This window comes from Camelus dromedarius, chromosome 22, assembly GCF_036321535.1.
Source record: "Camelus dromedarius isolate mCamDro1 chromosome 22, mCamDro1.pat, whole genome shotgun sequence".
Taxonomy (NCBI): Eukaryota; Metazoa; Chordata; class Mammalia; order Artiodactyla; family Camelidae; genus Camelus; species Camelus dromedarius.
The window spans coordinates 11901556-11917000 of record NC_087457.1 but is presented as its reverse complement, the minus strand read 5'-3'; the positions used below and the strand labels follow the sequence as shown (position 1 = coordinate 11917000).

The following is a 15445-nucleotide window of genomic DNA, read 5'->3' as shown; positions in this document are numbered from 1 at the left end:
GATGGTTTAGGACATTAGCCTTGGTCCAAATCATTATTTCAATTCAAAGACTCAAAAGCTCCCATGAAAAAAAAATGTTCTTTCTGGTCACTTGATTTCCTCAAAGGCAGTAAGCAAATGATGCTCCCAGTGATTAATGTCTGGAATGGAATATGAACTTCCAGTTTCTTCCCATGATAAATAGTGATGCTTTCGTGGTTTTATTTTTTTTTAAATCAAATTACAAATAAAGAGAGTTGAAAGTGAAACTATTTTAAAAGTGGAAGTCAATTCTTACTGCCTACGTGGGTAGTTATGGTCATTTCTGCAATAAATAGATGCTCTGAAACTCCTCAGAGCCTTAGCAGGACCAGAGTAGCAGCTTGGAAGAACTGCACCTGATAAGCCATCTCCTATGGAAAATTCTTGGAAGATGTTTGAAGAATTCCACATAGATGAAGAGATGGGCTTTGCTCTGCCAAATCCACTGGTAAGAGAGGACACTGAAATAGGGGCAAAAATATTTTCTTATCTTGACCCTCCCCGAACAAGTTAATTTCTCTTGAACAAATGTGGTTTGGTAATTTCTACTGAGCAAATGGATGAAGCAGTAGCCAAATTGGAGGCAGAGTTTTAATAAAGGGGTCTCACTTAACTTTAAAATTTGCTGCCTAGAAATGTCATCTTAGATGTAATTCTTACTTACCTTACACAGGTAGAGATGAGATAAGGAAATGACAGAAATATTTTGGCTTATGACAATTGCACTTCAGTCATAAATGACCCATGAGTCAAAGGAATCCCCTTTATCAGCTGATATCCCTTAAATGGTACAAGTGTGTGTTCCTACTTTGATAATGTTTTTGAGGTGGGAAATCAAGCAACTTAGATTCAAATTAATATTGCTTGGAGTTTCCTAAGCCTAAGATTCAAGTGAGAGTTAGAACTACTTTTTCTTTTTTTTCATTTAACAAGTTTTGCCAACAAAGTGCCAGGCATGTAGAGTTAACATTGGCCTCAGAAACTACATCTCCCTAAGTTATCTTCCAAAGAATGCCACGAAAAGCATCTTATTGTTAGTATTTTAATCATCAAATATTTATATAGCATTTTTAAGCAATTTACAAATACTGAGTCCATCTTTACAGCCATTCTGAAAGGTATGCGTGTTATTAATCCCATTTGCCTGATGAGAAGGGTAAGCCAGGCAGAGTTTAAGTAATTACCCAAAGTCGACACAGCTGGCAGTCGCAGACACGGGCTGTCTGGCTAGTCAGTCCGGCCCCAGAGTCTGTGATCTGAAAACCACTATCTATTATGCTGCATTGCTTCACTCGAGCAGAGATCGCACGACATTACTTTTTTTTTTTTTTCCCCTAGTCTTGAGTTTAACAAGGTACTTGAGATTCCAGGAGAGGATTTCTAGAAACTAGTTACATTTGCGCCAACTCCGTGTACCATTACGTCTCTATTCAAATGAATAGAACTGTGAATAGAACGTTGGCTCAAACAGTTAAGAGTCCACACCCTAGAGAGAGAACCTTTGAATACAGCAAATGTGTTTTTCAGTCAGATTCCAGTCTAACTGTACCTAGAAATTACATCCTGTAAATACCTTGGGTAATGCAGGCAAATCTAATTTTCCTCTTCAATTTATTACATTAATTTAGGAAAATGTAGTATATGTTTTAACTTTATTGCTAAAAGCACCTGGTTTGCTTTATATTTGCAGATGAATACCACTCAGACTTGCTTCCTCCCCTTATACAAGTACACAGGTGTCAGGGCTGGATGTCACAAGGACGTACTTAGCAATAGTACCGAAAAAAAAAAAGGAAAGAAATCTTTTCAGAAACTAAAAGCCTTATATCAAATGTATTATTATTTTTTTTTTCTAAAAAGTTGGTTCTCTTAAGAAAAATAATCATGGTTAATTATGGAGACCTCTAAAACTGATTCCAGGGGTTAAGGCAAGACCCCCAAAACTAGAGCAAAATAAAACTCTTCCTGAGCTACTTAAAAAATAATGCCACTACTTGAGATGCTTAGGAAGTTAGATTCAGTGCCCTAAAACACGCAAAAAAAAAAAAGAAAAAGAAAAAATAGAAATTACTTTTATTCCTTCACTGAAGATCTTTCCCACAAATTATGGGTTCAAAAATGTCCATTTCTCATAATCTGTCAGCCTCCTATTCTAAAGGAAGACAATGTGTCTTCTGCTTCCATAAAGATGTGAAATACATTCTCTCATCTAGCAGTAGTTGAATGGCCCTCTGTGTTACTCTTTATTAATTTATATTATATCATTTAGGCATCCTCTGAACCAGAAGTATAGTACTGATTGAGTTTTACATTTGTTGAAAGTTCTGTCAAATAGGACACTCATCATGACACACAAGAAAGCGTTTCTGTTATTCTGGGGGAAACAGCAATGATCAAAAATTCAGATGTGCTACCCGGTGCAACACACAACACAAAGTGTTTACTGCTGAAAACACTAGAGGGCAGCCTTTGTGTGGCTAGGGAGAAAAATGCGGAACAAACAAGAAAGGTGACTAGTGAATATACCGCCTGGACCTTTCATTGCTAAACATTATGTTTGGCCAATTATCTGCAGCCCCTGAACAGGTCTGAATTTTATATTAAATTTGTCTTCGTGTTTTATAGCTTACTTATAATATTCATTTGGTTCGGAGGCTTAAAGCCTCGCTCCTTTTGCTTTGAGGAAGCCTCTTGCTATTCCATCCCCACAGTTCAGGACTGATCACCCCAAGCCCATGTCTGGAAGCAGCTTAGTGAAGAAGTGATGGGAACAGGGCATGTGGGGAGCTGTTCTGAGATCTTATTTCAGGGTGTTACTTCAGTCTTTTGTCTTTATGTTTTCCCCTGAGATGAGCTTATAAACATCAGATCTAGAGAGACACTTGTTAAAAAACAAAATTCAACTGAGTAAATTTTAAAGATGTCATTGGCTTCTTTCAATCAGGCAGCATCCCTTCTAACAGATAGAAAGGGTCTCTGAGTTGCTGTACAAAATGAAAGGCTTTTATGGGCAGAAGAGAGCACATTCTTTTATTCAGATTTCATTTTTACTGGGCAAAAAAATAAGCCTATAGTACCAAAGCAGACAGTCAACATCTACCATACCAGCATCTCCTACACGTCCAGTACTGCGCCAGTTCCTGTAAGAAATACAGAATTAAAAGCATGGTTGGGATGGGGCGGGTAATAGCTCAGAGGTAGAGTATGCATTTAGCATGCATGAGGTCTTGGGTTCAATCCCCAGCACCTCAATTTAAAAATAAATTAATAAACCTAATTACCTCCCCCTACAAAAATAAATAAATAAAAGCTCGCCATTAGATAGTGAGATGTAAAAAGAGCAAGATTTTTTTGAAGTTGGAAACACTTGTGTCTGAACCACAATAAACTATATTCATGAAACCAGTTGCATAAACTGCCTGAGCCTAGCTTTTCTTACCGATGACATGGGGATCACAATCAATTTGGGGGGCCATTAGAATAATTAAGTGAGAAGTTACCAAGCAAAACTGCCTAGATGACTGCGGACATGTAATAAATCTCATTTTTCTTCCATTCCAAAAAAAAAAAAAAACATTAAAATCTAGCTTAGGAAGGAATAAAATATTTTTAGTGAAGTACTGAATGTGAAAAGGTATCATCCATTGGGTTCATAACGGGAAGAGCGAGTGTAGAATGGAATAGTCAGGAAGATGACAGTGAGACATTTGAGGTGACCTCTGCAAAGGAGGCAGATGACAGTCCTTGAGGAGAGAAGACGTGGCCCTGAGTGTGTAGACAGCAATCCACGGGCTGGTGCTCCAGACACGTGAGTGTGTGTCTGCATCACACAGAACTGGTGAAGAGGCAACACGGACCATCAGTGGGAGGCAGAGCTATTTTATAATACGCTCCACAAGTAAAATGAAAAGACCTATTTCTTCTTCTCAAGGTGGAGCTACCTCACCCTTACGATGCCTGGATTTCCATCGCTAGAAATCTGCCTCAACTGATTGAGGACGGCCAGCTCCGTGCGGAAGTTGAGAAGGTTTGAAAAAAAGTTATTTTTAAAAAAATCTATTTTAGCTTCCTAAAATGTTTGACTTGGTTTTGCGGCTCTAACGTCACCCATTTTGAGTTGAATCCACCTGTCCGTTTCCTCTCAGTTAGCAACACTCAGCACTGATGGGCTGGAAGGACACAAGGAGCAGCGCCTCGGACATCTGGCCCTGGGGTACCTCACCATGGCCTATGTGTGGGGGCGAGGAGATGGAGACATCCGCAAGGTTTGGACACTTTGAAATCTTACTTCTTTTCAATCATGACAGATTGCCATCCGATTTAGACTTCACATAGAAAATTCTAAAAGTATTGAAACTGCAGGTTGTGAAGCTTGGCTAACAGGAAAAAAATAAACACAGGGAGGCAGAAAACAATCATTCACTGAGTTCGCATGTCAGTTGTTATTATGATTGGATTTTCAGTCTTTTGTTTATATCACACAATCGCTCCATCCTGTGCATATACCTACATGTCCAGCTTCTTTCTCTCAAATTATGTTGTAAGCATTTGTAAATTACTACACAGTCATCCTAGACATCATGTGAAATCACTTTGTAATTTTTCATTGGGTTCCTGAACTTTATTTATTCAATCTTCTGTTGGTAAATCTTTTCCTTGTTTTTAATATTTTACCATTGTAAATGACACCGCCATCAATGTATTTGAATATGAAATGTCTTCCTCTATTTATGACTCTTGGGAGATAAAAATATTTTATGACCCTCCTTAGTTAATGGGAAGTTAGTGTGCTGTCTTACATCTGTCAACAGAGAACAATACATTGTTTACATCCTACTCTCATCAACAGTATATAACTTTAGATTGAAAATAAGATTACCCTGTATTTTATCTGGCAACCCTAATCACTTGAAACCAGTACAGACTGTAACACCTAACCTTTAGACCACGAACAAGGAGATAAAATAGATTCCAGAGGCACCTTCTGCCATTTAGTGAAAGTTTTTCTCTCCTTTATTGACAAAGGTAATTGACATCTTATCTTGTCTTTCCTTCCACATCCTGTTTAAAGACAGAAAAACATATATGGTTCACCTATGTTATGCATCACCTTCTGATAAGTAAAGAAGAGAAAAAAATTGTTGTGCATAATCGTGGGAACACCATTCTGGGATGACACAATAAAGTTTAAGATTAGTTCTTATCTTATAACCTGCCTTAAAATTTAACTAAGCACACAGTCTCGCTAGGCTTGCTGGAGTCTGAGGCTAGCTGAAGGCAGAGGCATGGTTTACAAAAAAAGCATCCATACCGAAGGGCAGTGAATGCTAGTTGCACGAGAGTCCGTCCAGTGGTGGTAAATAGCAGTTGATGTGATCGTGAAATGTGTCCAGGAAGAAGTTGGGACTTGACTGACTTCTTGAAAGATTGGGAGAGCTTATCCAGCGAGGAGAGGAACAGAAAGGAAAGAGAGGACTAGCAAAAAAAAAAAAAAAAAAGTGGAACCAGAACGGACACGGCATAATCAAACGATAGTAAACTTACCAGACTGGAGATCAGAATTATAAGAGAAAACAGGAAAATGTATTTTTTAAATGATTTATCCAGCTTTTGTATGCCACATCATTCTGAAAAGGATCTTAGAAGCTGGCAATGGAAAAAAAAATAGAGAAAGATAAAAAGTATTTAAGTGAGGAAATTGGAGGAAAGAAATCAAATGGATAAAAAATAAGACACGTCAACGTAAGGCATATTTTGCTTGAGAATGGGCAAGAAATTAGCACCTGAGTTTTCTAGCCACTGCATGAGTGTGCATAACAGATTAAGATGTGTTTGAACATCTCCCTTCTTTTTCCCAAGTCATTTCAAATGAATCATTAATTAGACTTCTGTCCTCCTGTTTCTCTTTGATCTTTTCTCTAAATCAGAGAAGGGCAAAACTGATTTTCTTTTGAAACACATGTGAATCGTTTGCCACCCAAAATGTTTCAGTTCCCAGAGGCAGAAGGTCTGCCACTGGACGCACACACCCAGGTGTGACGTCGCCAGTCCACAGTCCTAATCCAACATTTGTTCTCTTGGTTAAACCATCATCTTCAGGTGTACTGAGCTGACCTGAGGCTCCCATGACTTTCACAGAACTGTGGAGCGGGTCACAGTCACGCTGCCTCTGCCTCTGAAGTGCCATCACCCACCACCCCCAGAGGGACCACACCTCCTTGTCTTTTGCCTGGTTAGATACACACGTTCCAACCACTGGCTGCAGATGACAGGGATGACCTTAACAACTGCATAGGACCAGCTGGTTATAAGCCAACTGATAGTCAGATGAGGAAGTCGGGCAGATAAAGGATGAAATGTCAGCTTTATGACTAACAGCAGCTGGAAAACATGGCTTGAGCAGGAAGCAACAAACTGCCCACTCAGGATGCACTTATTCCTCAGAATTATCCTGAAGGTAGGAGCCTCTTCCTGTGTGGCTGAACACAGAGCAGAATTGTGTGGGTAACAGCCTCAGAGAAAGCAGAGTTGAAGAGAAAAGGGGGCTGGGTTTCCGTTTCACCCCCAGACACGACCATTAGGTAAGCCTGGATGCCTCCCTGGAGGAAGGGTAAGTCAAAGAGCTGAGATGAGCCAGGAGTGTCGCTCTAGTTGGTATATCTGCATGGAAATGTAAAGCAAGGGTGAAGGAGATCCCTCCTTCTGACACACGTAAGTCTTCAAGGCTAAGTACCAATGTCAGTCCATGGTGAGGTTTTCTAAAAAGTCATCCAGAGAGAGCTTCTGTCAGCATCGGGCTCCCAGAGCCATAACCCATGTGCACATCTAGTCTGTATCAGACCCCCAAGTCTCAATTCCAGATGACTCTGAGCTGCTCTGAGACACTCCATTTTATCCTTGTACTGCCGGTGCACAATGAGTTCCTTGCACCTTGCACAGAGGACTTGCCTAACAGACGTTCGTGGAATGGATGGATGAGCGAGCAATTAGTTGCAAGTGGCCCACGGGCCATCAGAAAGTCAGAGATACAGTCTTTGTTCCTCTCTACGCCCAGATTGTGTCCACATCCACCCAAATCCAAAAACGCAAGCATTTAACAAAAGCTGGGCTTAAGAAATGAAATGAGGAAGAGAAAATTAACATTAGTTTGCTTTCAAAGCACCCCCGTGTCGAACAGTTAATGGCTGAGCACCAGGAAGCAGAAGAGAAGGTAAGACATTTCTATGGTTAACGCTGAATACGGTGTTTGAATCAGGTCCTGCCAAGCAACATCGCCATCCCTTACTGCCAACTTTCTGAGAAGCTGGGCCTGCCTCCTATTCTGGTTTACGCAGACTGTGTGTTGGCCAACTGGAAGAAAAAGGATCCCAGCGGGTACGTACACCGTGATGCCAGGAATGAGGGGAGTGCGCTCCACGGAAATCAAAAGGGACTTAGTTACTGGTTTAATTTTTGGCAGCGCGGCTTTAAATTTTGGCATCCTCTGCTATTGGGGTGTAAAACATACGTGTGTGTGAGAGGGAGGCATCTGACTGACACAGAATGACACGCACAAATCTTACGGGGTCGGTTTCATGATTTTCACTAACTTCTCCTGTTTCTGAGATTCTGTACATTTCCATTTCAACTACTCAGTTGAGTTTAGGAGTCGACACGTCTTCAGCACTCGAGACGGCAAGGTCTGCGCTTTCAGGACAGCCTGCTCAGAATCTAGACCCTTCCTGAGCATTTAGTAGTGGCCTCCACTATAGTAAAGGGACAGAGTTTCTGGGTGTGCACCTGCAGAGGCATATTCTAGATGTGGGAATACCACAACATGCAATGATCTCATCTAGAAAAGTGTCTTGTTAGTAACAACTCGTGTTGACTTTCCAAGTATGTCCTTTGCGTTTTTAATATTTTTTCACTTATAAAGTCCAAAGTGTCTGTGATGCCCACTCGAGAAACAGAAAAAACATGTCTTTAATTTGATTTTTAATTGATTTCTTCATTTTAATTGATTTCCTTTCTCTCTTCCAATTGGTCCATTGCTTCGTGGTGGCTCTCAAAAGGCCCATGACTTATGAGTGAGTATTCGATCTTTTTAATTCTAAGAATTATTTGTTATTCAGAGTAAATATAGGTTTATCATTAGCCTCCAAATGCATTTTTTAGAACACCAGTTGAATTCAGGCAAAAAAGTAATTCATGTAATTATTTACAGAGCAAGCCATGAAGGGACAGCATCTGTTTGATATTCTAGCTGTTAATACATACAGAAGTGGGGGGCGGGTACAGCTCAGTGGCAGAGCATGTGCTCGGCATGCACGAGGTCCTGGGCTCAATCCCAGAATTTGCAAGTACAGATGATTCCTGACTTAAGGATGGTTCAACCTAAAATTTCTCGACTTTAAGATGGTGCAAAGGTGATACACATTCAGTAGAAAACATAGTTTGAATTTTCTATTTTGATCTTTCCCCGACATAGCGATATGTATGCAGTCCCTACTCTCTGTTGGCACAGTCGTCCAAGTCATCACGAGGGTGAACAACAGATACATTTAAAACCATTCTGCACCCAAATAGCCATTCTATTTCGTTACTTTCAGTAGTGTATTCAGTAAATTATGTGAGCTCATCAACACTTTACTATAAAACAGACCTGATATGAGATGATTTTGCCCAGCTGTTGGCTAATGTGAGTCTCCTGAGCACATTTAAGGGAGGCGAGGCTAAGCTACAAGGTTTGGCAGCTTGAGTGTATTAAATGAATTTTCACCTTACAGTATTTTCAAATCACAATGGGTTTATAGGGACTTAACCCCATCGTAAGTTGGGGAAGATTTGTAAATAAATGTAATTAATATGCATAAATACAAAATGCACATATATCTGTGTATCTATGATGTAATAACCTCAGTGGCCATAAAAATAAACCTATGCTTTTGGACCCAATTCTTACTATTTTTGACCTATGTACTAAACAGAGGTTAAGAGCTAGGGAAAGAAAAGCAAATACCATAGGACAAAGCCTGCCCTGATGAAACTGGACCAGTGGGGAGGAAGGAAGATATACAGACATTATATCCACTGCTATATGGTCCGTATTTCCACTGCTATACGATTAACAGAATGGGTAAGAAGTTAAAGTACCAGAAGTTCGAACGAAACAAAGGAGTGAGGGAAGAATCCTTGTCTCAAGCTACTTAAGCTGAGCCCTGTCGTGTGAGCAGGCATCACCCTGAAGGAAAAGATGAGCATGTTCCTAGTGGAAGAAACAACAAGTGTGAGGGCCTTGAAGCGACACAAACCTTGGTGCCTTATCTGAACAGAAGGAAGGCTAGTGTTGCTGATAAACAAAGAATGGTTAAAGGAACAGTGTAGGAAAGGGGTGAAAAAATAAACTTAAGAAATGTTATGTAGGACTCCGGGCTATGATGAGGGGTTTAAACAGTATCCTAAATTAAACGAGAAGCTATGGAAGGTTTTGCAAGGATGACATCATCAGTCCCATTTCACAGATGAGAACACCGAGGCTGAAACAGGTGCAATGTTTTGTTCAAGGTCACATAGCAAGTCAGCTGTGGAAATCGTCTGGCGCAGACCATAAATTTAACTGCTATGAAACTCAGATACTGAGACCATGTTTGCACCAATGCAAAACTTCAGTTAAAAAAAACAGGACGTGACAAGTTATTTGAATGTCCCAGCCAATTGCTTTCTAAGGCAGATAAATCCCTGATAAATTGAATCAGGTTCATAGATAAATATATGGACATAAATTTATTTATTTAAGCAAAAAGTCTACTTTTAAAAATCATAACCTCACAGGTATCTCTGTAAACATTGAGTTTATACATTTAAATACATATGCATGGGAAAAATTGATGGCATAAAAGAAACAGAAATAGTCTTGAAGTTTCTACTTTCAAGTTCTAGGATGGAGTTTCAAATCTTGGCTTAATTTACTGTTAATTACATGATCTTAGACAGTAGACCCAATGTTAATATTCCTAGCTACATAATGGACACAGTAAAACCTGCCATACTTCTCTCACAAGAGTATTTGGAAAATATAGGATATGTAAAAAAATCCTTGAAAACCATAAAGTACTCAAGTATACAAATTTTTTTGCTAAACTCTTGGCTAATTTTCTTAGGAACATGGACATTCTGTTCTCGTTCCCGGGTGGGGACTGTGGCAAAGGATTCTTCCTGATTTCTCTCCTGGTGGAAATGGCAGCTGCTTCTGCAATCAAAGTACGTCCACCCTTCCTGGGAAACGTGTAGCTGGCTTCACGTAGGCAGAGCGATCATTTAGTGACGGAACTATACAGCACATGAAATAACTTTATCCTGACTGACTACAGCATTTGATTATTTAATTGGAGACAAGAGTTCATTGAGTATTTGTGTATTGCCTAAAATATAAAATGTAGATGCTGTATATCTAGAATCAAATTTCAAACCCCAATAAAAGAGAACTGTTTTCAATGCAATTTGGCATTGGACCTGTATCATATAATGACATAAATCTACTGGTTTTGCCCCTCAGAAAAAAAGGAAATAGAAAACAGAAATACAAAACTATGTAAACCTATATGATAAACGAATAAAGACAACTCTAAGCTTAATTAAATACATGGAAATTAGTCAAAGAATCAGAGGGTACTTAGCCCAAGAAAGAAGTGGAAATACCAAGGGGTGGGGATATAGCTCAATGGTTAAAAAAACAAAACAAAACAAAACAAAACATATGCTTAGCAAGCATTTAAGTCCTAGGTTGGATCCCTAATACCGTCAAGAAAAAAAAAAACCCTTAAAATAAAAAAAAATACTAATTTAAAAAAAGAAGTGGAAATACCAAATTTAATTTAGGGATTAAGATTTAGGAGAATTTTATTCTCTGCCAGCGTTTAGTGCTATGAAATCTTAAGTGTTTGTCTTTTTTTTTTTTTTTTTAAGGTGATTCCCATTATTTTCAAGGCAGTACAATGTGAAGACTCGGAAACTTTGCAAGATGCACTGCGTGAGATAGCTTCTTGCCTGAAGAGAGCCCTTGAAAGGTTTCACCAAATTCACGGCAAGTATTGTATGCCATACACCATGCGAGCCGCAGTCAAATGTTTCTGAATATATGAGAGGTAGAGTTGTTGTAAAAAAAAGGAAGCAAAAAACAACTCTTAGTGGGTGTGTCTGCACCAAATCCTTACACTTTCCACGTGGCCAGTATTATGACATTCATTTTATAGATAAGGCAATCTAACGTTGGAGGGCTAAGATAAATGACCTCAAATTACATAAATAGTAAATAGTGAAGCCAGAATTCCAAGCGAGGTCTATTTAACTCCAAGGACTGTCCTTGTCTCCCACTCAAATCCATGGAGAAACTTGCCGGCGGCGAAGGATGTTTTAAGTTCTGAAAACCTTAGCTTCTGCTTGCTAGGAACTCTCTACGAAGTATGCTTTTTTCACAAGTTAACTGAAAAACAACATAGAAAAGCCATGGAGCTCAAAAGCTATGGCAAAATTAACAGCTCAAAAACAGCAATAACTCAGAACATACATAAGCCAGGATCTGCAAAAGGAAATGTGCCCTACAGGACACTCCCAAGTACACAACTGTGTATCACTGGGCTTTGGCAAGAAGACGGAACTTCAAACCAAAGACCTTAGCAAGCGCTGGGGAGGGACACCCAGAGACAAGGTCCACAGGGCTCAAGGAGCTTTCTTTGGTTTTCAGCTTTCTTTTTGTTTAGGTTTGTCTTTCTTTATGTAAACAATTTATCTGTTATGTCAGCAAACACATGAAGTAGCCTTAAATAAATGCTGGCTGTTTAGTTGGCTTCCTGAGGATGACGGGTGGTAGATGGACCCAGGCTCTTTGTCACAAGCCATGTATTAGCCCTCTGGTGACCCGGTTCAGTGTACATGGGTGATGAGTGGGGCTCAGCCGGGAGAGGGCAGGTGAGTGAGACCTTGCCCTCGGGGACTTTTTCTTCACAGACTGACCTAACGCCTTTCTTGCATCCTATGCTGAAATCTATTATAAATTGTTTACAATACCTTGATTCCCACCCCCCATCCGTCTGACGGTACTTAATTAAACATATCTCATCTCTTTACAGATTATGTCGACCCAAACATATTTTTCAATGTTCTTCGCATATATTTGTCTGGGTATGTAGTCTTGTGCTTGAATTTGTTTCCTCTTAAACAATGAAAGAAGACAACAAGTTTCCACTGGTGCTCCCCAGTATCAATCCAGTTTAAGAAACAATTTATATCCTGAAATACATGTTGTAAGAATCAACAGACTCATCTCTCTGTTGGCCAGGCGTACCCTGGAGTCTGGACAGGAGAACTAGTCATTTTAAAGAGGGCGGGATAATCTCGGGTCACGCCAAAGCGAGCTTCCATTAATAGCATACTTATGCCGAATTTGCTCAGTACCATGTTATTTATGATCCTCATGCACGAACACAAGTAGAAAGGGGAGTGTGGAAGAAGCATCACGAAATCTGTCTCTCTTCACCCTCCATTCATCCTCTAGTGCAAGATTCTGTATATGAAAATTGGGCAATTAACCCAGGTAACAATTCTTCTTTCCTTCCTGGCTTAGTTGGAAAGGCAACCCCTCACTGCCGGAGGGCCTGCTGTATGAAGGTGTCTGGGACACCCCAAAGCAGTTCGCTGGGGGCAGTGCAGCCCAAAGCAGCGTCTTCCAGTGCTTTGACGTCCTGCTGGGCGTCCAGCACGCTGCTGGTGGAGGTGAGTGGGAAACCGCAGATAATAGTCATCTCTCGTGCTAACGCAGTGGTATCCAGGAAGTACCTCTCCACCAGCCTCTTCTCTGAGCTTATCTGATGCTTTTAGCTTATCTGATGGCAATCATCCCACCTCACAGATGGAGAAGCAGGAACTTAAAGAGAATAGGCTCCCTGTTAACCAGTTAGAAAGCAGTGAAGCCAGAACTCAAACCAAGTTCAACACCCTCTCCATCCTGAGGTAGGACTGTGTCTGGGAGGCCTGACTGGCTGTGGTGAAGCCAATATCACATGTTTGGAAAATGAATGATCCGATTCAGAAAGAGAAAGTGTCCTGCAAATGAGACATGTCTTGGCGTTGAGGCTGGCGAGGAGAGAGGCTTGGTCCTGGTCTCGCTCCGCCGTCCTCCTGCCCGGGTGACCCAGGGCCAACACCACCACCGAGGGTTAAAGAGGAGCCACGTTCATTAGCTTCCTTCCAGGGGCTTAAGGGGGCACAGGAAGAGACTCCAGGAAGAACTTCTTTCTACTGTTCTCTGTTTTCCTAAACTTCTGTTTAACGGTCCAAGGGGAGAGCGCTGGGCTGGGTGATCGTGAGCTTTTTCCTGAGGTCCTCCCCTTACGGAAAAGCGATCCCTCAGGTTCTCTTGGACTCAGTGTCACGATCTGCCCAGCACAATGTGTGTATCATGTCTACAACATCGGCTTCTTAGAAGGATCAAATGCAGGAGGGAAGCGAGACAGGAAGCCAAACGAAAATATTATGAAAGAATGCGTTTGGCTCAGGTGGTTTTCAGAACTGAGTACCTTTGACAATGACCATTACTAGTCGGAGCTAGAGGAGGAGGAGGCTGATAGGATGGTTGTAGACGCATTGCCTCGTACGCGAGGTTGGCCTGTGATCGCCCACCCACCCCGACCTCACTCTGCCCTTCTTCCCTGGACCGGGGAGCGCTTAGGAGCCCCTTACTGACTCCTCTTTTCCTTTAGCTTCTTCAGTCTCTGCTGCTGAATTCCTCCAGGAAATGAGAACCTACATGCCACCAGCTCACCGGAACTTTCTTCGCTCGTTAGAGTCAGGACCCTCAGTCCGTGAGTTTGTCCTTTCAAAAGGTGATGCCAGCCTGCGGGAAACTTACAACAAGTGTGTACAAGCTATGGTTTCCCTGAGGAAATACCACTTTCAAATAGTAACTAAGTACATTTTGATTCCTGCGAGGCGGAAATCCAAGGAAAAAGGAACATCGAAAGGGTCTTCAAAATCAGAAGATAAAGGAACTGGAGGCACCAGTCTCGTAGATTTTCTAAAGACTGTAAGAAGAACTACTGAAAAGACCCTGCTGAAGGAAGGTTAATGTAACACAAGGAAGTGTATATTTTGCTAAGACAAAGCTATCCTGTGTGGTAATGTCATTGTCCATTCTATCAGACCTACAATAACAAATTCTGTTTTTTTTAAATTGAGGTATAGTCAGTTTACAATGTTGTGTCAATTTCTTTAGCAAAATGCTTCAGCCGTACATGAATATAATAAATTCATTTTCATATTTTTTTCAGTGTAAGCTACTACAAGATACTGAATATATTTCCCTGTGCTATACAGTATAAATTTATCTACTTCATATATATCAGTCAGTATCTGCAAACAGATTCTTAATACTGCATGATAAATAGTTTTGAGATTTTTTTCTGATATCTGTGGGTGTCTTGTGTAAAAAAAATAGAAAGCAATTAGAAGTATTTTGATCTTTCTTCTACATTTAGAGTGTAATGATGAAATTCAATAAAATGTGATATGATGTAATAAAAATGTCTAAAAGTTGCCTTATTCATAACTAGAATTCAGTATTCCTCCAGAGGAGACGTACTGCCCACTGCTACCCTTCAAACAGGGCTAGTAGGTCCCTGTATGTCCCCTATATAAATATCATACTTTTTCAAAACTATCTGTTTACTTGTCTGCATTCTCATCACAAGCTCAGCTTCACGATGTCACGGACACTCTTGTGTTGTTTACTAGACTCATGCATCCCCAGTTCTTAATAAGTACTTTGCAAATACCTGCTTCATGAATATATAAAAGATTGAGTGAACTTGTGAACTAACTAATTGGGGCTAATATGAAGAGGTTGCCTTTAAAGTATCATTTCTGCTGGGAAATCAGTATTATTGAGCACTCACACTATGGCACAGATTAATAATGGAACCTAAGAAAGTTAGGGCAGAAGAGGAACTTAAAAATCATATGGGGCGGATGGGATGAAGATGGCGAAGTAAGAGGACCCTGAACTCACCTCCCCCCATGAACACATCAAAACTACCGCTACATATAGAGCAACTCTCGCTGAAATCAACTGGGAGACTAGTGTAATTAGCAGGTATAAAAAAGAACCAGTCAGAGCTGAGGAACACAATAACTGATTTCAAAAAATACACGAGAAGGTCTTCACAGCAGATTAGGTGACAGAGAAGAATCCATAAGTCACCTGGAATATAGAATAGTGGCTATTACCCAATCAGAACAGCAAAAAGAATCAGGATAGTTTAAGGGACCTCTAGGAAAACATCAAACTCGCTAACATTCACATTACAAGGGGTCCTAGGAGGAGAAGAGAGACAAAAAGTGGTCGAAAATGTGTTTGATGAAATTATGGCTGAAAACTTTCCATACCTGAAGA

General features: G+C 40.4%; 1 protein-coding gene across 1 annotated transcript; it reads left to right on the top strand.

The window, feature by feature from the left end:
* The first annotated feature begins 310 nt into the window (after positions 1-310).
* Positions 311-14577, top strand: IDO1 (indoleamine 2,3-dioxygenase 1). Its single transcript, XM_010999253.3, has 10 exons — positions 311-469; positions 3953-4048; positions 4167-4286; positions 7277-7395; positions 8073-8087; positions 10161-10260; positions 10966-11083; positions 12129-12180; positions 12623-12771; positions 13758-14577. The coding sequence occupies exons 1-10, from the start codon at positions 395-397 to the stop codon at positions 14120-14122; spliced, it is 1209 nt and encodes a 402-aa protein (XP_010997555.1). The 5' UTR covers positions 311-394; the 3' UTR covers positions 14123-14577.
* The last annotated feature ends 868 nt before the right edge of the window (positions 14578-15445 follow it).